The 27,465-nt window shown below is 44.6% G+C and overlaps 1 protein-coding gene across 3 annotated transcripts in view; it reads left to right on the top strand.

The window, feature by feature from the left end:
• The first annotated feature begins 9,685 nt into the window (after positions 1-9,685).
• LOC119391189 (tRNA methyltransferase 10 homolog A) overlaps positions 9,686-27,465 on the top strand; it is a 39,756-nt gene continuing 21,976 nt past the window's right edge. Inside the window, exons 1-3 of one of the 3 annotated variants that reach the window (XM_037658876.2) lie at positions 9,686-10,097; positions 16,572-16,734; positions 24,968-25,039. In XM_037658876.2, coding sequence (XP_037514804.1) covers positions 9,859-10,097; positions 16,572-16,734; positions 24,968-25,039 — 474 coding nt within the window. In that variant the 5' untranslated portion in view covers positions 9,686-9,858. The remainder of the gene's footprint in view (positions 10,098-16,571; positions 16,735-24,967; positions 25,040-27,465) is intronic. The other 2 variants (XM_037658865.2, XM_037658869.2) reach the window with 2 other exon arrangements.

Genomic DNA, 27,465 nt, shown 5'->3' on the forward strand with positions numbered 1-27,465 from the left:
GGTTTAGTTCTAAAAGAACCCAACTTAACTTTGATCTGTGGAAGTTTATTGCTTTTTGCTGAATGTTTAGAATGGCCCCAGCCAACCATCTCATATCCAGTGGACATTAAATATATATCGACCGTCTGATATTTAATCTTTATAGGATGTCCACAAGTTCATGTAATATTTATACAATATCTAGAGGGTATCCCTTTTGACGACAGTGGACATACATAGATTGTCCACAGCAGTTCCACACACAACATTGATAAGATATCGGCAATATTAATACAATAGAGCACGTCCATTTTGACAAGAGTGAACATCCGTAGGTTCCACAGCAGTTCTACATATAACATTGGTATATCAAATGACTAGGCTTGTGCGAATATTCGAGCACCTCGAATATTCGAAAGAATAATACAGTATTCGAATTCGCTTCGATTCGAATTTAAATTATCGGAAATTTCGAAGTATTCGAAATGAACAAATAGATGTATATAAACCGCATGTAACCCCCTCCTGTAAAGGTGGTTTCACTGCAGTGGAGGAGTGCTATACCGTGGGTACACCTTTTCAAAAAAAAATTCGCACTGCCGCGAATCCCCACTTCAAGGTTAAATAAACATACAGTAAAACCTCGTTTATTCAGTCACTGGGACTGTGAAAAATCTTGTAATTAAATGGGTTTTCGAATTAACCAAACATACAAAAAGTGGGATGCAAGGAACTTTGAATTACTGGAAGCAATCAGAGGTGGTTGTTTGCTGTGCCTGCTACTTTGCGGCTCCAAGGGTTATGTTTTCCAGCAATCCCCGGTCCCAGTTTTGCCTCTAAACCGGGGAAACGGCGGGCCTCGCTGCTGTCAGCGCAAGAAAAAAAGAAAAAGAAAAAAAAACGGTCTCGTGATCAAGTGAAATGCGCGCCCGCGAAAAAGAAGACGTGCTTCACTGCAACACAGTAATGACACGCGGGCAGCATGTCACCTGCTCCTCGCAGCGTCAGCGCGTCATGATGCTACCATTCGCCCATTCTTTCTGGTAAAATAAAGAATTTAATAATGACCAGTGAGACGGAATTCGCGATGTGTTCTGGGTGGAAAAAATGACCATTGAAGTTTTCAAACTGAGTTTTCGAAGTCAGCGTTGCAGGCAGTACTTCGCCAGCAGTGCAAGTGCGCGAACTGCCGGAACAACCGCCAATCGGAGGTTCGCATACCTCGCGAATTCCGTCAGATCGTCCTTTATTCATTTCTCTATTATTTTCTCAGAAAGAATGGGTAAATCATGACGCGCCGACGTTGCCAGAAGCATGCGTCAGGCTGCCCGCGTGTCACCGCTACGTTGCAGTGAAGCACGTATTCTTTTCCGCAGGCGCACATTTCAGCTGACCACAAGACCGCTTTTTTTTTTTTTTTCTTGCTCTGGCAGCAGCGAGGCTGGGATGCTTCACTTGTCACTCATTAGTATCGCTACACTGCATTGCCTTGTGGCTCCTAAGGGCCATCGTTTCTGCGGGTTTGCGGCTAAATCAGGATCAGGAAGTGGCACATGGCAAAGTTTTCGAATTAACCGGACTGGTGCTGACTGCCGCTTCAAATTATCCACTCAAATTTACACTGCGAAATATGGGGCCGCACAAATCCTTCGAATTATGCGGGATTTCAAAATAACCGAGCTCGAATTAATGCGGTAGCGTTATACCGGCTTATATGCCCTAAGTACAGTAAATTTTAAAATGTAACATTTTACAGGTTATCGCTTGCATTCTACCGAAAGCCAAATCCTGCTTTTATTTAAGGGTACTTCCACTGCCTTTGAACCAAAAAGAATGACATTTGTACGCCTTAATTAAAACAACATTGTGCAGGTTGGTTGGGTCATGACAAATATGCTTATTTAGAGCTGTGCGAATAGCAAAATTCTGGGTGCGAAGCGAATTCGAATAATAAATGTTCAGTGCGAATCGAATCGAATAATTTTCGAATTATTTCTCAAACATTTTTCGAATAGTGAAATTACAGAAAAAGTTGCAGAGAATCCCTAAGTATATGTTCTTATATGAGATAGCAACATGAAAGTGTTTCTTTTTGCTAGATTGATGAAGCGCTGGCACGGGGTGGTGTTTCATAGTTGTCTTAGCAAGAATGTAGAGGCCAAATTGTATTTATGTACATGATTTGGTGCAACCAAAGTGTTGCTGACAACACTTTACACGTGATAGGCAAAGATGCCATTTCCTCAGCCTCTCCTCCTCTTCCAACTTCTGTGGAAGTCCAACTGATGTGGCGGACAATGTGCTCCCTTCAACAAGTCCGGAGTTCCAAAGCTGCCTCGTAGACATATATAGAACATCTGAAATTTCGGATGCTAAAAAGCTTCAGCGTCCGATTTTTCGAACTTCCTGCCCAAATTTCTGGTCCAAAACAGCACTAACTGAGCCCCCACCTCTGCCACATCTTTCATGCTGGAACCAGCGTTTTCTTCAGTTAATCCATTTGCGACCATAGCGGAGCTTGAAAGGCAGCTTTGCCGCAATACGGGAGTGCGATGAGGTAAAGCATATTGAAAATCTAGGGACCACTTCCAATCGGAGGTTGACTGTAAAGTTCGACCGTAACGGAGCTTGAAAAACAGCTTTGCCGCAATACTGGAGTGTGATGAGGTGAAGCATATTTAAAATCTGTAGGGGTCACTTTTCAATTGGACGTTGACTGTATTTGTTTTTGGGAAGTGCGAATAGTTCGAATAGTAAAATTTCACTGCGAATCGAATCGAATAGCAAACACTATTCGAAAAATATTCGAAATTTCGAATATTCGCGCACCCCCATTATTTATAATATGTGATATCTATTCGAATTCGATTCGAAATTATTCGACCAAAATCACTATATTCGCTTCAAATTCGCTTCGAACCTAAAATTTGCTATTCGCACAAGCCTACAAATGACATTTATTTTTAAGTGCAGGGACCCATGGGAGTTGTACCATATGCTACTATATAATGAGACTGTTATACATATATGATTGCTTTCGTAGTCAAATTATTGTCTTCGATATATCAAAGGCCCGAGAGCACCCAGGCTTCATGATGGTGGTGCTGTGCACTGGTAGCCTGAAAATATAAAAATTCACGCATATATGTGCGTGTGTGTTAACAATGACACACAGCTAACATAAATGCGGGTAAAATTGATGCTCAATGAGTAGTGTATGAAGGAAAAGCATGTTAGCTAGGGGTAATCTAGCTGGACTTGGAAAAATTACCTCAACAGCATCATCGAGGCAATAACAGCATGTTTCAATAATGAGTGTCACTACCATGAGGTATTCCATCTAAACATTAGAACTAGCATAAACATATATCAAGTGAACTTAATATATGCTACAATCACAAAAAACAAAAGTGGCTGTTTTTTTCAAAATACCAGCTAGCACAATGCAGAATCCATACAGGCAATGCCCTTAGTTCAAATGCTGCTTCCTCTGCCCTCTTCTCACATCTTTCCTGCTTCAGAGCCTGCGTGAAGCACATATGCTGAAGCCATTTCTTGATGATGCCTTCAACCTCATTCACTGTAGCCTGAAACAATATCATCTGTAATGAATATAAAGGTCAAAATACTGTCACTCATTTGTCATGATATCCCCTATGACGTGCAGTGGGGAGTATTTGCTGGACTCGCGCGAGTCCAGCAACCTACGATGTATGCGTTTTTTTTTTTTTTTTTTGCATGGAGGTTTGCATTTCTGAGTATGTATGATCGGCTGTAGACACTCCTTTAGGTATTTTGCACTGAATGGAGTGCTCTATGTGGCGGCCGAGCTGACCGCGACTGCGAACTGGCTTTCTGCCGAAAGCGGGACAGCTATTGAAGCGATACAGCGCGCGCACCGGCTTTTCTTTATTTTTTTTTGTCAAGCTGGATATATAGCACCATGCTAACAGTTTGTCTAGACTTGACGACATATTTAAAAGGGTTGACACTTTGGCAAGTTGGTGGGGATTCATTTCTAAATGTTAACAGCGCATAGAAAGTTTCGAAAGGGACGAGACAAACAGAGGCAAAGAGCGCTGACATCCAACTAGCTTTATTTCGATAAAAAGGGTGCATATATACAAGGCAAGAGAGAGGGTGCAAGACAAGAAGAGAAAGATGCTCACATCATCGAACATCATCTGAAATGCTTCGAGCGTGCCACCACGTATGCCCTAAAGCACAGCCAGGTAATCCAGTTATTGATTTGAAAGCGCGATAGAGGGTGCGCTAACGCACTTAACTATCACCCACCTTATGTATCAACTCAGCTTTGATAACTTCTCGAGTTAGCTAAACCTTATGCCTCGCGATTACTTTGCTCTGATTGAAACGGGGTGTGCACCCACAGTCACGACAATAAATGTCGATGTACCTGTTGGTCTCGTCCCTTTCGAAACCTTCTATGCGCTGTTAACATTTAGACATATTTAAGCTGTCGTGGTCATCAGCTTCCCAAAATTCACTCGCTATTTCACTGACGCTTCCGCGTGCGACATGACATTCACGGCCAAAACGAAGATCGTCGCCGAACGAACGTTGTAATTTACGACCTTCAAATAGCCCGCTAAAGTGAAGCGGTGGCGCTCTCAAGCATAACTCTCGCACCTTCTCGAAAAGAACGAGAGTGCACGAAATTTTTGCACTACAGTGTTTTGTGCTTTTCGCAGCCACGCTTTGCAGCAGCGTTGCCGACCGAGTTTGCCATAAAATCCCCGCTCAAGCCAAAAAGTACCTACGAATCCCCAATGTTCTTACGCTTGTCCATGAATGTCCCTATATTTAAAGAGAAGTGTGGAGAAAGTAGCAAGTCTTTTTTTAAAGGAAAAACAAAATGTATCCGAGCGTATTTTATGCTCAAAAACTCAGGTCTGCAGCATTGTCAGGATTTCGTGTCACATAATGAGCAGTCACACCTCAACGAACGCGCGATTCTTAACTGCAGGATCTTGAATAACTGTAGCGTGCATTGGGAAGCACTCAAAGTGAGCGCACGATTTCGCTATGTCATAAACACACGAACCTTTTGCATGACTCGTATCCACTACCACAGCACATTCGGCGTGACACCTTCATTTCACAAACACACACATACCTAAAAAGAAGACAGTCGATAATTCTCGAAGTGTATATATATCCTTTTGGGGGGGGGGGGGGAACAATTAATGAAAAGTTGTGATATGGCGCCATGGCGATAGTTCTAATCATCTAAAAACGTTGGTTATAATTACAACGCTACTATTGGCCGTGAGGGCATCCACTGGAGAGGCCGGCGCTGCGATCGTTATGACGTACGGATGATCTACGTATGTGGAACGTATGTGGAACGTGACGTTCGGGGGAAGTTGCGGCGCGCCACTTTCAATTCTCAGCGCGTGAAGCTGGCCAGCTGGAGATATCGCCGCATAAACAGTGCTAAGTTGCGTGCTAGCAGCTTCTGCTTGGTGTATGCCAGTGCGCGTGCGACGTACGTTTCCCTCGTTGTTGCAAGTTCACTCGTTCGTTTTATTGTTGCAAGTTCACTCGCTTGCAAGTTCACTCGTTCTCCTGAGAATTCTTACGGGAAAAGTATTTCATAATGTATTAGCAGCTTAGCTTTCACGACGTCACTTGCATCGTCCTCCAGGGCGTCAGCTAGCTGTGCCGGCAGGTCATGATTGTAGCATGCTAATTAGACACGCGGGAGCCAACGGGGGCAATGAGTCATGGTTTGCTTGCCCGGATTATCAGATCATATCGCTTCAAATGAGCTTCAAAACAAAGGGGAAGCACGCGCGGTGCCCACAAGAAAAACGCGTTACGGCAAAAGCGCAAGATATGCAGTGTTCCAGCAGACGACACAAGCCGGCATCCTATGAATGACGTCACAACGTAGGTGGCGCCACGCTCTGTCCTCGAGAACCCTCTTGCAGACGACGCTCTCCGCCGCTCGCGCGCCGGCCTTTGGTGCTTTTTCTGTCGTCTGCTAAAAAGAATCGCGAACGTTGTTCGGTATTGTTGCCATCACATTGAAATAACTCGTATTCATATGTAAATAAAAATAAAGTTGAAATAATTTGTCAGTATGACTCTTACCGGAGTGATAATTCGATCGCGTGCCAGTCACCTTACACGACAGGTTTAGCCCGTCGTAAATTTGGTCGCAGAGGCAGTTGTAGGTCCATCTGTTTGCTTCAGCGGTGATGTCCTCCTGCCTTTTAATCGGTCACTATGCGCTGCTGTTGCGTTCTCTTATGCACTTTTAGACAGCGAAAGAAAGAATCAGGAGTGCCCTTTCACGAGATACCAGCGAATACGGAGCTACGTGAACGATGGCTACGAGTTATCGCAAGAAAGAACTGGCTGCCGAATTCCACCTTAAATTACTCGACCGTGTGCAGCCTACATTTTTGGGAAGCTGACTTTCGCGAAAATACTAAGAGGCGTATGCTAAAGCCCGATGCAGTGCCTGTGTGTTTCCTCATTATCCACATCGTACATGAAGAAGGAGCCACCTAAGGTGAGCTGCAGCAGCATGCAGAAGAGAAAGTGTGATTCCTCGACGGACGCGTTGCTAAGTCTGCCAAGTCAAAAAACCGATTCGCGTCCTGCGTCGGTGCCAGAAGTTCGCGCGAACACGCCGGAGGAAGCCACTGAGCCCAGTAGCTGGCAGCAACCAGAAATGTTTCTTCAGCGACATCCAAGACTTGCCTTTTGTGACAGCGACTAGTGACTATACTGTCTGTCAGCCCGCAAACTTCCTTGAGCCAACAGATGCGCAGCCAGCGGAAGAGCTAGGGTGCAGGCGCGCGCGTGCCTTGATCGAGGTCAGGTGTTCAAGCCGACAGTAGGAGCTCCGCATCAGCCTTCTTGGAGCGAAAAAAAAAAAAAAAATGGCGCGAGAAAGAAAGCGCATGGAGGTAACAAAAAGAAACTTCCGCAGGCAACACTGTCGATGAAGGAGCTGCAACAATTGAAGGAAGAAGGCAACGTGAGCAAATTTCTTCAAGTCGCGCCAGGGACTCAGATCAGGGCAGCACTAAAGCCAGAGTCATTATATCAAGTACTAAATTACAAGGCGCAAAAACCGACGTGGTGTGAAAACACCAGGGGCGCAGCCAGAAATTTTTTTCGGGGGGGGGGGGGGGGGGGGTGGGTTCAACCATACTTTATGTATGTTCGTGCGTGCGTTTGTGTGTGTGCGTGTATATATACACAAGCAAAACTGAAAAATTTCGGGGGGGTTCACCCCCCCCCCCTTGGCTACGCCCCTGGAAAACACGTACTATACGACAGTGTGCAATTTTGCGGAACCTCTCAACAAAGTCGTATGAATATATAAGGACAGATCTGCTCCTCGCGCTGCCGTGCAGAACGCTTCAAAAGTATACCTGGGAACAGCCGGAGAAATAGGCTTCATTGAACTAGTGAAACAAAAGCTCAACACTGGAATGGAGTGCCTCGGGACGGAGCAAGCCAAAATGTACAGCCTCGTCGTAGATGAAATAAAGATCGAGCAAAGGCTTATCTTTTCCTGGGAGATGTAGACATGGGCGCCCTAAACATGCCGGCCTCGGAAAGGAGCGAACTAGTGGCTCGCTTTTGTGCTTCTTGATCCTTCACGCTCGGTTCCGCGGATCTTAGTGGCGTACTTCCAGAGCATGCACTTCATGGTGAACTACTTTGGAAACCACCAAGCACGAAACTGAACAACTGGGATTCGCGATAGTTCGAGTGACTGACAACCATAAAATAAACGTCGCTACAATGGAAATATTATCAGGTGGGCAACCGAAAACCTCTCATCCCGCCGAAAAAGCCGCAGTTTGTTTCTGGCATTCGATCTGAGTCGCATCCAAAAAACATGCGATCGCAATTTCTTGCAAGAGAATTGGGAAGAAACGGTGAAATTTTGTCAACATACATAGATGCAGCGGGGCTCGATTCTCAAGCCGGTCCGTTTTCACACGAGGAAACACGACTCGTTTGCCAGTACTGCTATGTTTCTTACAGTAATACTAAGTGTTCTGTGGTAGTACCAGAGAATATCGGTAGTACCTACAGGGGAATCTGGCGCTAGTGTCTACGCTGTCTACGCCAGGCTTTATCAAAAGAAGCCGTTGTCACGGGGAAAGACGGAAGTTTTTGAAGCTTCAGTATCCGGTTGTTTCTTCACTTGTTCTGACGTTTTTTTTTTGCATTTGTCTTTATGAAATTGCTATATCTCGTTTTATTACTTCAACCTGTGAATTTTATTTACATTTTCATCGGGATCGATCTCGTCGTCAGCAGAGTACTTTCCTTCGAGCGCTTACATTCGAATGATAATACACATTTAGGACGCTCTTTTTCGTGATACGCTATCATAAACAAATAGGCGAATTCGGAAGTACCGAATACGATGTGAAAGAGATTGCATAAAATTAGAAAATGCGAGCGGCTGCGCAGCATTCAACTACAGTGTAATTCAGTTTGTGAAGAAAAGGCAGGAGTGGGAATTACATCATTATCTTTGGATTGGTCTTTCTCAATTCGTTTGCCTGATTTTACACCTATTTATCAAGCGGAATTACTTGCAATCATCCTAGCTTTACGTAAATTACCCTTATCTATAACAGAAGTAGTCATTTTAACAGACTGTCTGTCTGTCTGTTCTTCATTGACGGCACCTAACATGTCATGTACCTTAGAAGTATTTTATTCTCTTGTCCCAAGACATTTACGTTTTATTCGCTTGGTGTGGGTACCAGGTCACAAAGGTTTAACCCTCAATGAATGTGCGGACGCGCTTGCAGTTGCATCACGCGATGGTCCCGTAATTTCTATTTTACCGACGTTGTCCTTTGTCTCTTCGGCGCGATTTGAAAAGTTTGCCACGTCGGTTGACATTGGTAAATCTCCTTTGTCAACATCCGAATTCCTTCACCTTGACTTTTCGTGGAAAAATCGATGGTGCTCCAGCAGAAGGGCAGAAATATCTATCACCAGACTACGATGCCGAGTTCCCCCACTGAACTTTTACCTGCACAGGTCTGGTCTGTCTCAGACACATTTATGCCACCACTGCAACGAGAGTGAATCTCTGCACCATTTCTTTATAACATGCAGATTGTACAAAAATCAAAGAAAAAGACTGCTAGAGGAACCCCTCCGAAGGATGGGATTAAATTTATCCCTTCCGATGGTTCTTTCCTTTGGGGCAATTGAATTGGGCCACAGCCACAGGAACGTTTTCGAAGCCGTATGCGATTTTCTACGGGAGACAAAGCGAATTGCTTATTAGGTTATTTAATTTCATTTTATTTTTCATTCATACTGGCTTCAAAAAAAAAAAAAAAGAAATATATATATATATTTCTAATGTTTTTCTAGCCTTGAATATTAGTGTGAGTTTTTCCCTACATATCCTTTTTACAAACATATTTGAAATGTAAAACAATTGTATCTCAAAAATAAGGTGCCGCCCGTTTCATGGCCGATCCCCATTACTCTATGGATCCCCCACAGTGGGTTGCGCCAGGTTGCGAAGGTCCAACCAACCAATTCAACCATAGCAATCAAGCAGAGAGAGACCGCGCGAGAACGCGCGAGAGGGTAATAAACTGACGCCACCACGCGGTCACTCGGGGAAACAGACCGGCAATCGTAGAGCAATGGGAACTTGCTTTGGGCTACTTGTGCTACTTGCGCGATGGACAGCGACAGCGCGAGCAAGCGTGCGTGCAAGCTGCGCGTGGTCTGTGTTTTCCTGCTCACCCACGTGTTGAGTGTGGTTTGCCTGCCTCTGCGAGTAATATAATTCGTGCAGTGTATTTGATCGGGACAAATCCTCCGCGTGCGCACAGCATCAGTGAAGCAATGGAGAATGAAAACGGCGAACGGGACGCAGCTTTCGAAAACAACTCCGACAGCCGTGATGTTGAGCAGCTTGTAAATGCGAATGGTGCAAGTGACAAACCGGTGAAAAAGGAGTTCAACTCGATGACCATCTCCGAACTGGAGGCCGTGGTAAATGACCCGAACTCCACGGTGTCGAAACGCTACCGAAAACGTGTTCTGCGAAGAATAGATTGGCTCAAGCGGAGACCGGACAGAAGGTATGTATTCGGACGTCACTGAGAACACAGTAGTTTCACGGAATTCAGCGTAACGTTAAGCGAATTCCAGGTACGCGCCGGCGGCAGCATTTACCTTTTAATATCACCAGAGGCCTTCAATGCTCGACTCTGATGTCACGAACCACAACCTCCTGTCATGAACGCGAAACCTTGGTTAAACCTGTTGAGAATGTGCAGAATCACAGATAGGTGGGCGAGTTGGTTTGTGTTCATAATGAAGGGACAAGGGGGCAGCGCTAGGACGAATGATGCATCAAAAGACAAATGCATCAGCCAGTCCTCTGTCACCCTCTCACCTAAAGAGTGACTACCTCATCTGCACGTGTATAGCACAGTGACATATCACACGTATATTCTAGTTTTTATCTGCCTTTTATCACATGTTTATGCTATAGTTTTTTGCTGTATATGTTTTTTCAAAAAAAGCTGTGTCCCTGCTGTTATCATGATGTTGTTCGCTTTGCACTCTTTGTGACAATTTGTGCGACCGATCCTGGTTGCATATAAAGGGCGTTTTTCAATAAAAAAACTTCAGTTGTGAGTACAGCGCATGTCCTGTCTTCATCTCGTACTTTGTATTCGTCCCAGCACTGCCCTCTTATCTCTTCATGTTGAGAATGTGCTGCGTGTTTCTCGGGAACATTACAAGTTTTTGTATTGGAGCCGATAATGGTCATTCAACGTGCATTTTGTGCGCCCAAATCAATCTGGAAAATTATAATAATTAAACATGAGGACGCACAATTACGGAACTGCATAATTATAGCCAATCAATTTGGGGTATAGCCAAATATTTGTTAAGAATCCTTCAAGTGGCACACGTCAGTCGCCGAGAGACACTAGTTTACGTTTCATAATAAATCATTATGCCAGTAATAACAGAGAGCTTTAGAATTGTGTGTGTAGGGTTTATGTTGCTTGGTTACGCATGCTATTTTCGAAAAATAACGTGCTTGCCCAAAGCGCAGTGGCAACAACTAATGACTGACTTCAGCATATGTACAAAGATGCTGAAGCAGAATCGCGAGTTGGGCTAGTTGGTGGATGTTCATCGACTTCAACGCTGTGTCCTTTTCTTCTTACTGTCCGTATTTTAACCTTGTTGTGCTGTTAGTTATTCCACTATGTACATGCTCAAAATGCGACAATGCATTCATTTTCTGACACCTGTCGTATTGAAGAAAATAAAAACTAATTATTGTCCTCACTGCACAAAACTAAAAAAATTGCCAGTGAATGTTCAGTGTAGTTGCTTTAGCTGGTGAAGTTGTCAGTGTAAATACCCATCGAAGATGCCATACAAATTGGTCATGCTTCCAAAGATCAACACATGCGCGTTGTGCTGGTTGTGGAAGCACAGAAGTATGTTTTTAAATCAAGTTGTCTTTGAACCACTTGGGACGCAGAAATGTTTTCAGGCATGAGCTTGGATCGCTGATGTTTTGATTTACATATGTTGGGAGTATGCGCAGTCATGAAATTGTGCTTGCCCAGCATAGTATACCTTAGCAGGTATGGTGCTGAGCTGCTAAGCACGAGTTTACATGTTCGATTCCCAGCCACATTTCCATGAAGGCAAAATGCAAAAACACTTGTGTACTTACAGAGAGAGAGCATAAGCATCTTTATTTACCAGGTAGCCCTTAGTCCAGGATCTTTTGAGCTCGGCCAGCGTCCTGGGCCCTCACAGCCGGCCTTAGCTGATCGTTGAGGTTATAGCTGGCAAACCCCCCAGCCCTTAACACCCTGTGTACATAGATTTAGGTGCATGTTAAATAGCCCAGGGGGTCTAAGTTATTCTGGAGTCCCCCACTACAGCTTTCCCAATAATATAGTTTTTGCATGTGAAACCGCAGGTATGTGACTGCACAGACTGAGTAAATTACGGAAGTTGCATTAGCAGCTAGGTAAACATCAGTGACATTGAAACCTGGGACTGTTTAAAGCTTGTTACAAAGAACACTGCAAAATCTGCGTATTGGATGTTCTGTCTCCCCATTTTATTGATAAAAAAATAAAAAGTAAATAAATTTCCTTGAAATACTGATTTTTCGTGGATAATATATTGAAATATTTTAAGCTGCCTTTATAAATTTGCTTGCACAGGAATATTGCTGTGCGAGACATGTTAGTGTATGTGCAAGAGTGAATAGCATTTTCAAGAAAAGGAGCTTGTGTCTTGTTCATGCCTTTATAACCTCACAACTTTTACGCCCATGTCGCCGTTCAGCTTACATCTATCTGCCATTTATGTATAAAGAATTTACTTTGCGGCAACTGTGAAACATTTTTGTTGAAAAATTTTTTCCTTAACTTATTGTTGCAGCATGACTGTGGTTGTACTTTCGATTCTAGGTGCACCGTTGACATGAGAGGGCTGTCAGAACAAAAATCCAGCCAGCTCCACTTCGCGAACACTATCGAAACAGTGAAGCTGATGCCCCTCCTTCATCAGGCTACTTCTATGTTTTTCAAGTCTTCCCTTCGTTGGCGCTTAGCTTTGGCCTCTAGTGCACGGACGTCACGGTTGGCTTGCATCAGCTCTCTCTGACGCTCATGGCGGGAGAACGAGAAATGTTTGCCATTCTGAAAGCGCAAACTAGAGCTCTGCACGGGCTTGGGCCTACCCGAAAACCCAGGCCGGGTAAAGTAGTTTTCACGGCAGGGGCCCTGGCCGCGCTCGGGTCTGATCCTGCAGGCTTAGGTCGGGCCCGGGCTTGAGGTGGCGGGCTCTGGCTGGGGACTTTGCTCATTTCCTAAAGAGACACAGTGAATTGGTTTAGATTGATAAAGTGTACTCTGAGAACTCTAATATCATTAATTTCACTGTCATTACTTTATTAATAGAGCAGAAAGTCAGGGTCAAAGTTCCATTTTTAAATTTCGGATCGAAATCTCCGCGCGTGACGGCACGGTCATTTCGGGGACATTCACTCAACGGACTTTTCCGAAACTTGTTATGTTATGTCTATGGCCCCCTCAAAGGTCATTGCGCTACATTTTTACCGATTAGGAACTACATAGGCCCTAGTAGACACCGTCAAAATCTATGGCATCACGGACATTGGTGCGCGAATTTCAAGGTGGCATCGCCACCCACGTTTTCTTTTTGTGCGTTTTTTCGCTTACCAAGAGTCTTGTCGTGCAGAGCATAGTGATTTTGGAATTGTAAAAGAGTAGTTTTCTGACAACATAAAAAATTGTTTTTCTCTTCAGTGTCCCTTTAAGATTGTTCCACATACGTTGTGCATACATATATATGTTCCACATATGTCATCTCGAAAAAAAAGTTTTTTTTATGTGGGGCAAGCTATTTATAAAAGTTCTATGAGGCACAAGTACTGAACTTCTTTTGCTACTTGCATCTAGGGCTCCTTGGTTTACCTGGAATGGGCACGCTACAAGTAAATAGACCAGGCGCTTATATAGTTAACATCTTGCTATTCTGTGCGTTATTTGCAGTCGTTACTATTTTATATCTCAAATGTTGTATTGTAATCGCAGTAATAAATGTAATATAATAAATTTGTACCTATAACTTATCATCACAAGAGCGATTGCAGAGCTCCAGAGCGGGGAAACGTTCTTGGAATTTCCAGCCGTCCACTCAAACAAAAGGTCACCACGCAGTCTCGTTACATAGAATCACTATAGAGAAACATTCTTTTTCCGTGGCTCCGTCATTGCTCTCAGTGGTCACGTGACGCGACATGTACATGCACAGCCTGCTTTGTGTGCCCACATTGTTGATGGTCGAGCTTTTGTCTTGTTCCGCCATATGGTGCGAGAGCTACATGATACTGCCGCAACAGCTTTGGAATATGCAGGAATAGCATATATCCATTAAACAAGGCATGGGGCAAAGTATATTCACTTGACTAAATATCTGGCTTGAAAAAAGACAATTACCAATTCCATGCCGGGTTATGTCCCCTTACCTCAAACCATATGCATCCAATGAGTAAGCATCGAGAAACTTATTCGCGCTTTTATTTCCAAACAGGAATGAACCCCGAAAATAGATCGAAATCGCTTCGTCCACCTCCTGCTAGTCCTACCTGCATAGTCCAATGGCCGCCTGCTACAGGTACAACATCGTTAGAAAGGCATACACCGTTACAATATGGAAAAAAAAAAGAGCACGGTACAAATGGTGCATAACATACACTGCTGAAACCTACAAGGAGAAGCCCTAAAAGAGGAGTTTTATAGATGATATTGAAGATTGGCACGACATTTGGGAACGAGAGGAATGAAGGGATCAGCAGGACAGCTATGTTTATTCCACGAAGACATCCGAAATTTGTTCCAGAGGTGTAAGTCTGACGTCTGCCGATGCATTCACAATTCGCAAGGCAGGTGTGCTCCCCTGCGGCTGGCGGAAGCAGTGCAGCAAACTTTAGCGTGGCAGGATATGTAATGCAACAGCATATGACGTGCTTAAAGCTGGAATGTCTAGATAATTTCATTTTTTGCACAATAACATATGAGTTTCATTTTTGCATTTTTGCACAATAACATGTGAAGAAATAAATTGTAAACTATGCCACATAAAGTTTCAACTATCAAAGTTGCGTGCTTTGACTAACGGAGACAAGCGCTGTGTTTGCATCACGTAACACCGGAACAAGTTTACACTGCGTGTTTTGAACGTTTGCAGCATTCCCCTGAGTTGTGGTCACCAGTACATCAGTCAGACCGGCCGATGCTTTAATGTGAGAGCTAAAGAACATAATTTTAATGTGCGCAATCAAACGAGGGGTTTTCTGGGTGAGCATTGCAAGTGCTGTGGCTGCACCCCTGATTTTCAACGAACGCTGTTTCTTAAGAAAGGGAAAGATAAAGTTCAGCGCGAAATTGTGGAAGCTTTCTTAATCCATAAAGCAGGAGACAAGTGCGTTAGCAGGTCTTCCATTGTTCTGTCTGATGCAGAGATTGATTATCTCAGAGGTTTTATTTAATGCATCATTACTTCCCCTGCAGATCTCTGTTTTTGAACTCTTTTAGATTTTTCGTGTTTCTGCCTTTTCACGCGAAGCTTCCATCAGTCATTACGTTTTTGTTTATGTTTGCCCGTAGTGCTCTTTCATTCCTGCACACATGGTCCATATGAACCCTCTGCTAGCTAAACAAATTCATAAAAGATTGTTTTTGTCGCTTTTTGTCATTCCTGGTAGAACGTGACTTGACACAACAAATTTTGAGTGATTATGGCACATATATTTGCACTGCTGATTGCAATAAAGATGAGTTGTAAGTCACTGCCCGTCGTGTCTGCTATGTGTCTCTGTCCGTGTGTTTTTTAGCGCTGCTCCCCAAAAGTTTGAAAACTTATAGATTGTACATTCTAGCATTGGTTTGATATATAAAAAAAAATGATATGACAAATAGTTTGTTTCTTCCTTTTGGCTATTTATACGTATTTTGAAAAGTACACGTGGCGCACGCTGTTCATTATAATTTTTATCTAGGTTAGTCTATTTACAGCAAAGGTAAAAACTCGCAGGCTCCCTTATGCATTCACCTAAAACGACTCAAAGGCGAAAGCCAACTTCTTTTTCTCTGTCGATGTGTTGATCCTGCCCCACCACCCTCTGAAAGCTTTCTGCGCCTAACATGGTTTTGCACTGCCTCCATTATCGGAGACACCTCGGCTGGTTTTGCGCTACCTCCGTGATGGGCCCACTGTTGACAAAGCAAGGATGTCATGTGATAACGTCACCATGTGACGTTGTGTGACGTCATGATGACTTCATAAATGCAGGTGATATGTGACGTAATGATGGCGTCATATGGTGACGTCATCACGTGGTGATTTTTTTGCATCACTCGTGTTGACGCTGATGCGGGGCGCCGGTCAATTTTTGCGTTTGATGAGGCATCTAAGGTTTTCACCTTAATAAATTTTGGATTTTTTCTTCTATTTCGCTGACTGTGACAATGCGCAACTGTGCTAAAGACAGGTAGACAGGTATCGCGAAGGGTGCTTACTATAAAAGGGTGCGAAGGGTGATTACTATATAAAAAAAAGGAAGTGCTCAAGGTCATGACGCATGCTGACGAATGGACGTAGCTTCTTGCCCCCCTGTCATCCCTCCTCCCCCTGCCTAGCTTTCAGCATGCTCGCTGGTATGAAAGGAGAAAGTGCTTCAAGCTTGCAACAACTCCCTGTAACTCCACTCGTACCTGACAGATTCTAAACATTTTTGCGGCAGTTGATTCATGAGGCAATGAACTCCTTTAATGAAGCCATTTGACGATTATTTGGAAAAGTGTTGCAGGGCCCCTTTAACCCCTGTGACTGATTTCAAAGGAAATATGTGGGCTGTTTAAGAAAGATCTGTAACTAAGGCTCGTTTTAGTAGTTGGCACAGGGCTACCATTGTATACTCAAGCTCAGTGTTTTTACATTCCATTTTTATGCTGTGCTGTCACTCTCTGGTTTTGACGCAGGGCTTTGGAGAAAGAGAAAAAAAAACGCAAGCGTGAGGAGTCTAAGGCTAAAAATGGGGAAGTGGTAGAGCACAAGAAGCCCAAGTTCACCAAGATGGAGGAATCCTTGTGCAAGATTCGGGTGGCCATTGACCTCTCTTTGGACAGCCACATGACCGACAAGGTACAGTAAGCGCTAGTGAAAAGGGTGTGAAAAAAAACAATATTGTTTGAGCTCTTAAATTGAGGGCTTAGGACACATTCACATGAACAGACACACATGAACAGGCACACATGTGCACCCATGCACAGAAAGCCATAAAGGCAGTGTTTCTCAATTGCTTGCTGTTGATGGTGCCATAAATGCTTTAAAGGTAAACTGTAGAACTCACATATGTTGATAGTTGAATCCTTGGCAGTGGAATTTTGGCACTGTTCAAGGGGCACTAAAGAGAAACGTGAAATCAATTTTGACTGATAAGTTATTCTTTGGAAACTGTATTGTAAATCATTTTGAAATCATAAGTTCATTATTAGAACAAGGAATGAAAGTCAAAGTTCTATTTTTCAAATTACGCACCAAAATACCAATCTGTTGTTTATTTGGCAGCATAATGACTGCTGGTAGTCGAGGTGCTCGTCACCGGCACAGAGGGTCAGAAGGCAAACCCATTTATTCTTGCAAAATGTGCTTTTTGTGCATTTCCTAACCAGTCATGTTCACACAAAACACAAAAAGAAAAGCGAGCATCGCAAGCATGAGGCGCTCAATCCTATGTTGAGTTAAAGGGCTCCTGACACGAAATCAAGACCTTAAGATGTTTGTTTTGTTTGATTGTCCTTCATACGTGGGCACTTCTGGCTGATTATTAGTGGCAAACGTTACCTTTACGATATAATAATTTGGTTTTAAAGCAAGTGTGAGTGCTCACCTGAGTTGGCAGGACCTTGCGACATCACCACTAGTATGACATAGATGAAGGCCCCGTGTAACATTCCACAAGAAAAGTGAGTATTGTCGACGTAGCAGAAGATTCGCGGGGAACTCGACTTCTGACCTGAAGGTCACGGTGTGGAATCCCGGCGGCGGCGGCTGCATTTTCGATGGAGGCGAAAATGCTAGAGGCCTGTGTATTTAAATTTAGGTGCATGTTAAAGAACCCCAGGTAGTCGAAATTTCCGGAGCCCTCCACTACGGCGTCTGTGATAATCATATCGTGGTTTGGGACGCTAAACCTCAGATATTATTCGCAGGGCGCACACAATACCGCGACTGGCACCCGACGAGGGCTATTGCTCCTCGCCCCTCTCGCTCTGTTGTTGGGTTGCTCTCGAGGTGGTTTTGGCTGCTTACGCCGGGAATGCTTTTTTTTTTCCTGAGGGGACATGCTCTTAACAGTCTTAACTCGTACTGAAGCACATATAGTTTCATTCTCTACCGCGCGACAATTTGAACACTGCGTTGCCAACGTCACCACAGCTTGAGCGCACGTGGTCTTAGGCGCTCCCCCGCTGTGGGGCGCTAGTTTCTTACAATTTTAGGTGAGCTTTTCGAAGTGACGCTAAAATTGGTCACAATTAGCGACGCTAGCATTAATTATACGATATGTTAGAGCATTTACGCTTTACTTTCGTCATTGCTGGACACAAGGCTACAAATTACAGTAAAAAAGACTTAAACAAAAATTTCTGTGTCAGGGGTCCCTTAAAAAAGGCAAACTGTCTTTGACTCATCTGTAGCATGAAGCCACAAGGAAATCCTTACTGTTTTCTCAGAAAGAAAGCTTCCTAGTTGCCGAAAAATGTCTCCTGGTCGGGGATCCAACCCAGGACCAACGTCTTTCCGGGGCGGTCACTCTACCCATTCAGTTAACCAGGAAGCTATCAGTTGGCAGCGCGAGGGGGAATTTATTGACAACTCGAAGCACATGGACACATATTGTGCAAATTGGTTCTGCGAAATCCCGCAAGGTGGTGGAAGGGTTAGAAAAGGGAACTGACAACCACCCGTTCTTAGCATGAAGCCACAAGGAAATCTATATGGAAACCCCCGTATAAGGCCACAAGAATGGCTAGTGGGGACCTTCTCCTTGAAGTACAAAGTGAGACTCGGTATGAAAACCTCTCAAAACTTGTCTCTTTTGGAAGCACCCCTGTCTCACCGAGCTGCACCGATCCCTCAGCAGCTCCCGAGGTGTGGCGTCTGACCAAGACTTGCTCGACTTGACTGAGAGTAAGGTCCTTGAGGGCTGGAATGAACATCGTGGAACACACGTACAGCTGATTAAAATCAGATGTGATGACAAAGAAATCCCGACAATGCACCTGATTGTTACATTTTCCACAAGCACCGTACCACAATGCAGTAGAACCCCGCAATATGTTTTTGAAGGGAGCGTAAGAAATAACTGTAAGAGCTGGGAAACACAACAGCTGAGAAACAGGAAAAACGAAAAAATATTTAGTTGTACAGAATTTTATGTCAATGCTTACGCTTGAAAAAAACCATACTATGTTGCCTGTTGCCCAAGCAACACGAAAATTTTTTCGACAATCTGCAGTGTTAATAAATCTAGTACCAGCGCGGCCGACATTCGGCAAGCGATCGCTTTTGGTGATACCTTCGCGAGATTGTCACCGGATGCATCGGTATCTCCGAGCAATAATGTAGCACAGTTGGCATAGTGTGGGACCACCGTGGCTCATTTTAGACGGTCGAACGCCTCGTGAAAGCGATCGTCAAAGGAAATGACCCCTGCTCCACCAACTTCTAACCTTCGTCACTGTTGCACGCATTGGCGCACTGAGCCAAGATGTAGCTGATGGATAGAACTACGGAGTTGAGAACGGTGTCATGCAGAGAAATGTAATCAACGTATGCGATTCTTTTGGCGCCAACAGTTGTAGGCGTGAACGATCTAAGCACACGTAACATGACCAGCGTGACGAGTCTGATGGCAAACCGCGTGAACTCCTCCGACAAATAACAATGATTAGTCCATGCCATTGCGACTGCGGAAACAGCCAATCTCGAAGGCCTTACTTTCGCAAGCGCTAAAAACAAGTCTAAAACCAGTTACGTCATACACACCTTGTCTACAATACAAATCTCGAAGGCTATGCTTCTCTTTGCGGCAACAGAAGGTACTTTATGCGAGTTGCTTGTGCCACTCATGCAGCTAATCTTACGCCCAAGCAAGGCGTGAAAAGTCAACGTGGCCGCTCTCTTCTGTGGTCGCTCGGCCGGCTCGAAGCGCACTTCGCGACATATCGTACGGGAACGGTCCTGCAGTTGCGACGAAACACCGGGGTTCCCCATACATTGTGTCCTATGGGAGCTATGCTGGGACCGGCAGAAAATGACGTAACAGCAGGGAAAACACTGCAGTGAGGAACATAACAGCGGGGTTCTACTGCATCTCTAAACAGGCTACCTGAAACTAAAGGTCAGACCTTACATTCCCAACCCGTGGCATTGCTTTAAGTGCCAGTGTTTCGGTCACAGCTCTCAGAGCTGCCGCGGCCGTCAAACCTGTGTCAACTGCAGTTCACACGATCACCCTACAGACGACTCTGTCAAAACTCCACTCTGCGCAAACTGCGATGATGGGCACCCTGCCTATTCTCGCGCCTGTCCGGCATGTAAAAAAAAAAAAAGACATCATAACATTGAAATTAAATGAGAACATTTCCTTTAAGGAGGCGCGAAAATGCCTTGCTTTTGTACAGGGGTCTTCGTTCGCGGACATCGCATGAAAGTGAACAGTGCCACAAAGGTTCATGGCGACCGCACGTACCACATACAGTGGACGGGCGGCAGCACCATCCGCCCTCTTAGCGGAAGCAGCCCGTGCTGCTCCGCAACCAAAAGGCATGCAGGCCTCTGGATCTGCAGGCCCAGGGCCTTCTGTTCAGGCAGAAAGCCCCCAAAACTCTTGACACCCGTGCACGTAACCCGCGAGCAGGCATCCAGCGTCTCTGTCGAGGCGATAGACACAACGGCAAGCCTAACAGCGTCTCAGGCGCCGAAGGAGCATGCCAAAAAAGCGTGTCAATTGGAGCGTGCCAAAAAAGAAAAACTCGCATCACAAGACCTGGAAAGGGCTCTATGACTTAAGGCAACAGTTCTTTCAGTACAGACAGCACTAATTTACACTCAAAATACATACACAAATTATACAATGGAACGTAAGAGGTCTTCTAAAGAACCTCGACATGTCCAAGAACTCTTACACAAACATTCACCAAAAGTGCTGTGTGTACAAGAAACACTCGTAAAATCCAAGAACACCAATTTTCCACGCCACTATGTTATATTCCGGAAGGACTGGAATGATGCTGGGGCGTCATCTTGTGATGTAGCCGTTATAGTTAATCCAGGAGTAGCATGCACACATCTGCCACTTCAAACGTCCCTTGAGGCAGTGACTGTTCGAGCAGTTCTTTTAAATAAACTCTTCACTATTTGCTCTCTCTACATACCTCCACACTACCACCTGCAAAAACATGAATTCCAGTCCTTAATAGATTAACTACCAGAACCTTATCTGGTCCTTGGGGACATCAACGTACATAGCAGTCTCTGGGGTGATTCTCGTTGCGATGCGTGAGGTCATCTAATTGAACAATTCCTTTTCCCTTCTGACGCATGTCTCTTGAATCAGGAAGTGCCGGCATATTACAGCCTCGCAAACAAAACATTCTCATCCATAGATCTCAGCATTACATCCCCATCACTTCTGCCCCTAGTTAAATGGAAAGTCATTAACAATCCTTATGGAAGTGACCACTTTCCTATAGTTATGAGCACACAAATAGCGAATGAATGTCCTCCACAGGTTCCCAAATGCCACATTGACAAAGCCGATTCGAAACAGTTTCAAAAAGTCACTTGCTTAAGTTGGACTGACGTGTGGCTTGAGCATCCAGCTAGCTGCATTTGCCCAAGAATACGCTGCAGATACATTCATAGCTATCCCTGCACTAGACCTAAAACCCTTCCTTAAACGAAAGCTCAGGGCTTACTGGCAGAGCTCATGGGATAGGCACACACAAAACAAACTACACGTTTTCAAGCCGCGCCTTGGTAACTGGCTGCCAGTATCAAAGTCACGCCATACAGAAGTAACACTTAAAAGGCTAAGAACAGGACACGCATACAGTACACACTCATACCTCCTGTCTGGTGGTGATCCACCCAAGTGTGAGAAATGTGGTGAACCACTTACTGTCCTTCACATTCTCATTCAGTGCAGTGAATTATAGTTCCTATAAGGAAAAGGCACTTCCCATTACCCTACCGAGAGCAAATACCACTTCACCCATCGATGTTCATCGGTAGAAATTCGCTTTTCAAACATGATTCATTGTTTGCGTTTTTAAAACATGTGCATAGTTTTCACGTGATATATCTAGGTAGTCTGCAGCACGACCTCTGAACAGAGGTCGCTGCTGCAGTAGCTACATTACCGAAAGCACCTGTCTCGCGGCCCTTGGACACAAGGGCGTTGACGAGGCTTGTGCTCATACCATGTCTTTATAGTTTTATTATCACGACCTTTTGCCACTCATTCTCACTACACACATTTCATGTCACTCTCATGACTTTAATACTTATATGTTTTATGCACCTTTAGTGCGCAGACTTTTTAGGCCCTTATATAGCCACTCACCATAATCATTGTTCACATCTTTTGTCTCATGAACTGGTCCTCTTTGGCCATCAAATGGCTCTTGCACCATAAGACATCATATATAATCACGTAGTGTACTGATGGTAGCCCTGATTGAAAGGAATTGAAGCAGACAAAAAAATCACCCGTTCTGTCCGTTGGATCTGAACCCACAGCCTTCAAATTACGTGTTTAGATGAGAGAAAAAAACCAGCGAAAACTTAAGACAAGGACGAAAAAGACGGCACATTCAAGCACACACTGTCGTCTTTTTTTTTTTTGCCGGACTTCCAACCACTTGATTGGCGCATCCACGTATACTTAAACCTCCTTATCTCGCGCACACGCTACAAGCTGAAGCCTGTCATCCACCCGATAATCAGCCACACCCTGAAAGAAACAGCCACTCTTTTTCTGTGATATGCACAGAAGGTTCAGTAATACAAACGTGCCCATTCTTTTTGATGTGGTACGCCTCAAGCAGTTCACGTTCAATCTTTGATTTTCCCCTGCCTAGAATGCTGGTTTGGCAAAACAATGGCTCGTAACCGTTTCATTCCTTCAACATGCCGGCGACAGTGTGTGCTTGAATGTGCCTCCTTCTTTGTCCTTGTCTTGAGTTTTTGCTGTTTTTTTTTCTCGCATCTAAACATGAACCAACCGGCCCAGCTTTTCACGCTTCTCAAATTGCGTGTCCGATGCTCTACCTATTGAGCTACGATGGAGGGCGCTCTCTTGTGCACATTGTAGGGTATTTATGTGTGCTTAATTTCTGGGAGTGTTAGCCAGTGCCACTCGTAGTCAAGGCAGCAAGTGTGGAACACTCCTTTTGTCGGAGGGTGGCACGTGATCTTCGCATGAGGTGGCAGCTGACCAATAAACCCTCGCATGCTAACCTAAGGCATCAAGTCTGCCTGGACAAAGCCCTTGCTGTAAAGCGAGGGTTTCGCCACACTCGCCACCTTGGCTACGAGTTGCACTGGCTAACACTCCCACGGGAGGTAACACAGAACGTGACAGCTGGATCATCATCAGAAGCCCATAATTTGATTTGACTTTTTAACTCATGACCTGGTAAATAAGGGAAGTGGACTATCTTCAGTCATTGCCAGGCTTTTTATGATGAGCACTAAAACACAAGCCACTCATTTGAACTGCCTTTACACACGAGATGCTTATAGCAAACATGGAACATGTTGCAGCCATTTTTTGCAGAGTGCTATTGATTTCACTTTCTTGCCCACCTCGTCAGAGACTTTCACCATTTGGCAGAAACCAGAGGAACTTTTTCGATTACTGGTAGTGCCGGGGTTGAACCCTCAAACTCAACCAGTCATCACATGAGCGGAAAAGGGAAGAGAGGGCAGTCCACTAGTTGAGTGAAAAGTCAAACATCGAACATCCAGATCTGTTAGGTATGCATTTCGAGAGGGGTCGTTGCTACTTATGAAGCATGTGACACGTGTGGGAAGGCGATAAACATCAAAACTTATAGGTCTAGATGTTAGGTAATTCTTAAACACTCAGTGAGTTCATATTCTGGTGGTGGCAGTTACGATGGTGCCACAAAAAAGGAGAAAGATGATCCACTAGTTGTAAAAAGAAAGATCGTGCAAATAACACATGCATTGTTGTTAAAGGGGTCATGAACCACCCCTTGGGCTTGTTGAAAAAACACATCTTTCGGAAAGCTGACACGGCTGTGAACTGCTCTGCCAAATATTACAGTCGTGCGCGCCGCGTAAAGGCCACAAGCGGAGCGCGAAGTTGCCGTTTCTTCAGGCACCCTCTTTTCAAACAGAGGCCTGTTCTCACTCTCGTCGGTGGCCGGGGCGTCTGCACGTTGACGATGGGATCTGCCAGTTTACGTCGCAAGAGACATAGCATGCTTATTGGCCGATAGCCGAGCGGCGTTCGGATCAGATGCGCTTCTTGCCGCGGGGTGCCGCCACTTGCCGGCGCTGCACTCCTCAGTACACGGTAGCCGCACTTGCGCAAGCGAATCACAGCGGGAGAGCGATCGCGTTTCGTGACGCGCGCTGACATAACTTCTTTCCCCCATGCCATCCTTCCCTGTCTAGCTTCCAGTGCGCTCGTCGGCACGAGAAAAGAGAGAAAGCGCTGGGAGCGTGCGCCAAACCCCCGTAACTCCGCTGATTCTTGACGGACTCGAGAAATTTTTGCGGCAATCGATTCGGGAGGCAGTAAACTCCGATACTGAGGTCATTAGATCATTACTTGGAAAAGTGGTTCATGACCCCTTTAAGAGAAGCATTTCATTCTTACCTATGTAAACGGTTTCGTGCAGTTATATTGATGGCACATCCATGCTTTCTTTCCATCTGTCTTTTCTGTATGACCTATCATGCGCAATTAGTCAGGAGGAAACTGTACTATTGGCATAAGCTTAATGATTAACATTCACGAAACTGTCCTAGCGCATTTTTCCATATCCAGGTTCAACTACATTTGTAGCAGTGGCTTAATTTCACACTCCAGTATGTTACATTTTGGACTGCTATATACGCTTGGAAACAGGCTGTGGAATGATTACACATCATGCTTCTTTGTAAAAATGTGTAATGGGTATTTCGATAAGGTATCATTGCATTCAAGTTTCTATTTCTGCTGAAGGTATGACTAGCATGGCTAGCATGACTGACTAGCATGTAAATTACTCGCATGCATATTTGGACTGAATTTTATTGTTGAAGACTGAACGGCAGCACTGTATACTGATTTCAGGAGAAGGTGAAGTGTCGCAAGCAGATTCAGCGCTGCTACTCACTCAACCGCAGGTCTTCAGCCCCTGTACAGGTGAGGTGGGCAGCTTGCTTTCATGCTTAGTTGATCTTTACATTACCTTGAGAAAGATGGCAGACTGCTGCCACAAAGCTGTGTTGTGGGCTGTCTGACAGTGTGGGCCCTCCTTATTTGCCACGCCACATCAAACTACACCAATATTTACCGTGGACACGTCAGCCATGCCATTGCACGGATCTCGTCACAGCTGTGCAGTCGCTGATTCAAGTGTCAGGCAGATTCTGTTCACTTGGAACTTGCCTGAGGGAAGCACTACTGAAGCACACAAGTGAGCTGCCCATAGGCTTTTATGGCAAAGCTCTCAGATGCAATGAATGCAGTAAAAGTGCCCTTTGCTGTCCCATTCTACAAAAATCTTATCCTGTGAGAAAGCCTGGCAATCAAGTGTCCGCATTAATTGCTGGCAAACTAAATAGCAAGCTAAAAGTCAGGAAAAATATTAAAGGGACCGACAACTGGGCAGAACATGGGATTAGATCCTGGTATAAATGAAAAGATCGTAAAATATAGTGACCGATTCTAACATCCTTTTCACGTTGCGAGTAGGATTTATATTTTTAAATCGTGTGGAAAAGTAACAAAAATCGGTATGTCGCTCAGCCTGGCGGAAGAGCCTTGAAGCTGGATTATGAAGTCGATCACTTTGCTGTCCGTAGTCTGATGCTATCATGAGTGCCATAATTAGTCCTCAAAGTTAGAGTATGCATATTATTATCCAGCCCCACTCAATTCTGTGCTGCTTACGAGGTAAAAGGAGCTGCACGGTGAGAAGCGGCGCTGCCTTTGCGGCCGCCAGTGGCCCATGTCGAGCCGCGGCGCATGGGCGTGAAGTGCACGCATGCGCAGTTACTCACCGCGCTCGAACACGAACTACTCTCGCACTCACTGTTTGCAGCATATTTTGTCTCGTGTGTAAAATGACTTCATATTCAGCACAGATGGAAAAATTCTGATTACAAATGTTTCGCGGCGTTTTCCACGTTACCATTCCGTGATTAGGAACTCTGACCGGTGAGCTTTCCTTTGCACCGAAGAAAATAAGTACCATGAAAATCGGTTGTACGTCCCTTTAAGGACATTGTGGGTGATGTTAAGGTAATGTTGCAATAGTCTGTTGGTTGGTGAAACTGTGGGGAATCTAAAGCTTTGTCAATTACCTGTGAGAGCCACTTTTATGTTTTAAAGGACCCCTAAACCACCGCCGATAATTTTTAATATTTCAATTAAAACGCACATTGAGTTCAAAATGCCGTCACGGTGAACAATGCCAAATGCGGCAGCGCTACGAGCCGCGAGCACGCCACAAATTCCAGCAAACAATTCCTTCTTTCCCGGCCTTTCGGTAATCCTCAGAGTTGGCCGTGACGTCAACATTCTCATCTGCTCATGTCGTCCACAATAAGAACCTGTTTGTCTGCTTGCAGGTACACGTGCTCATTTTTCTTCCTTTTCTCATGGGGAGGAGGAGAGACAAGCCGAAGAACAGAGCATAACGAAGGAAAGAGCAAAACGAGCAAGGGCCGCTTTCATGTCATCAAGCGCGTGTAACTCCGCTATTACAACACCGTTTCAAAAAATTCTCGCGGCTGCATATTTATTGAAGACTCATACACAACTGCAACTCCACAACTAAATTTCGACGTCTGGGTGGTTTAGGGGCCCTCTGTGAAAGAAATAACAAGTGGGTTGGCCATAAACATTGCACGTCATATATTGTGGGAATGTGGCACATGTGTGTTTAAGAATTTTGTTGAAGTCGTGAAGTTTCAGAGTAGAGTGTTCAGGGCAGTGGGGAGTTACATGTATATAATTTGCATTAATCAAAGTGTTTCATGGAGGTTATCGAAAGATGAAAAGTGATAGCAGTGCTACTTCACATTAACAAAGCTACAAACATCTATTGCCTTGCAACCCCCGCCACTGAGTGGCAGACCATTGGAAAAGAAGTGCACGAAGTAATTCATTATTGCATGCAGTTTTTATTCCTTTGACCAGTAACTAATTTCTTGCAGTTTTCAATGACTGAGCCACTCAGACATGCTGCAAGCAGCACCTTGGCACTGGCTTGTGATGGCACTCTTTGTACACGAGTATAAAGTATTTCTTTCTCTTTAGTGTGAAAATAAACAGGCACCTAAAAGTATTTAAAATGTACCGTGTAACCAGGGGCGTAGCCAGGGGGGGGGCTTATGGGGCTTCAGCCCCCCCCGAAATTTTTCGTGCTCTCATACACCACCAACCAGCGGCGTCACCCGGGTGGTGGGATTTATTGGGCTTCAGCCTGATCATCATTTATTTAATTATTTATCTTTTTATGACCCTCAAAATGTTAGCAGAAGCAAGTTTGATATCGGGCTCTACACAGATGGCTCAAAAGTGGATGATGACACAAAACATCAACTGCTAGCTTCTCCTTGGAT

Source organism: Rhipicephalus sanguineus, chromosome 1 (genome assembly GCF_013339695.2).
Source record: "Rhipicephalus sanguineus isolate Rsan-2018 chromosome 1, BIME_Rsan_1.4, whole genome shotgun sequence".
In the NCBI taxonomy this organism is placed as follows: Eukaryota; Metazoa; Arthropoda; class Arachnida; order Ixodida; family Ixodidae; genus Rhipicephalus; species Rhipicephalus sanguineus.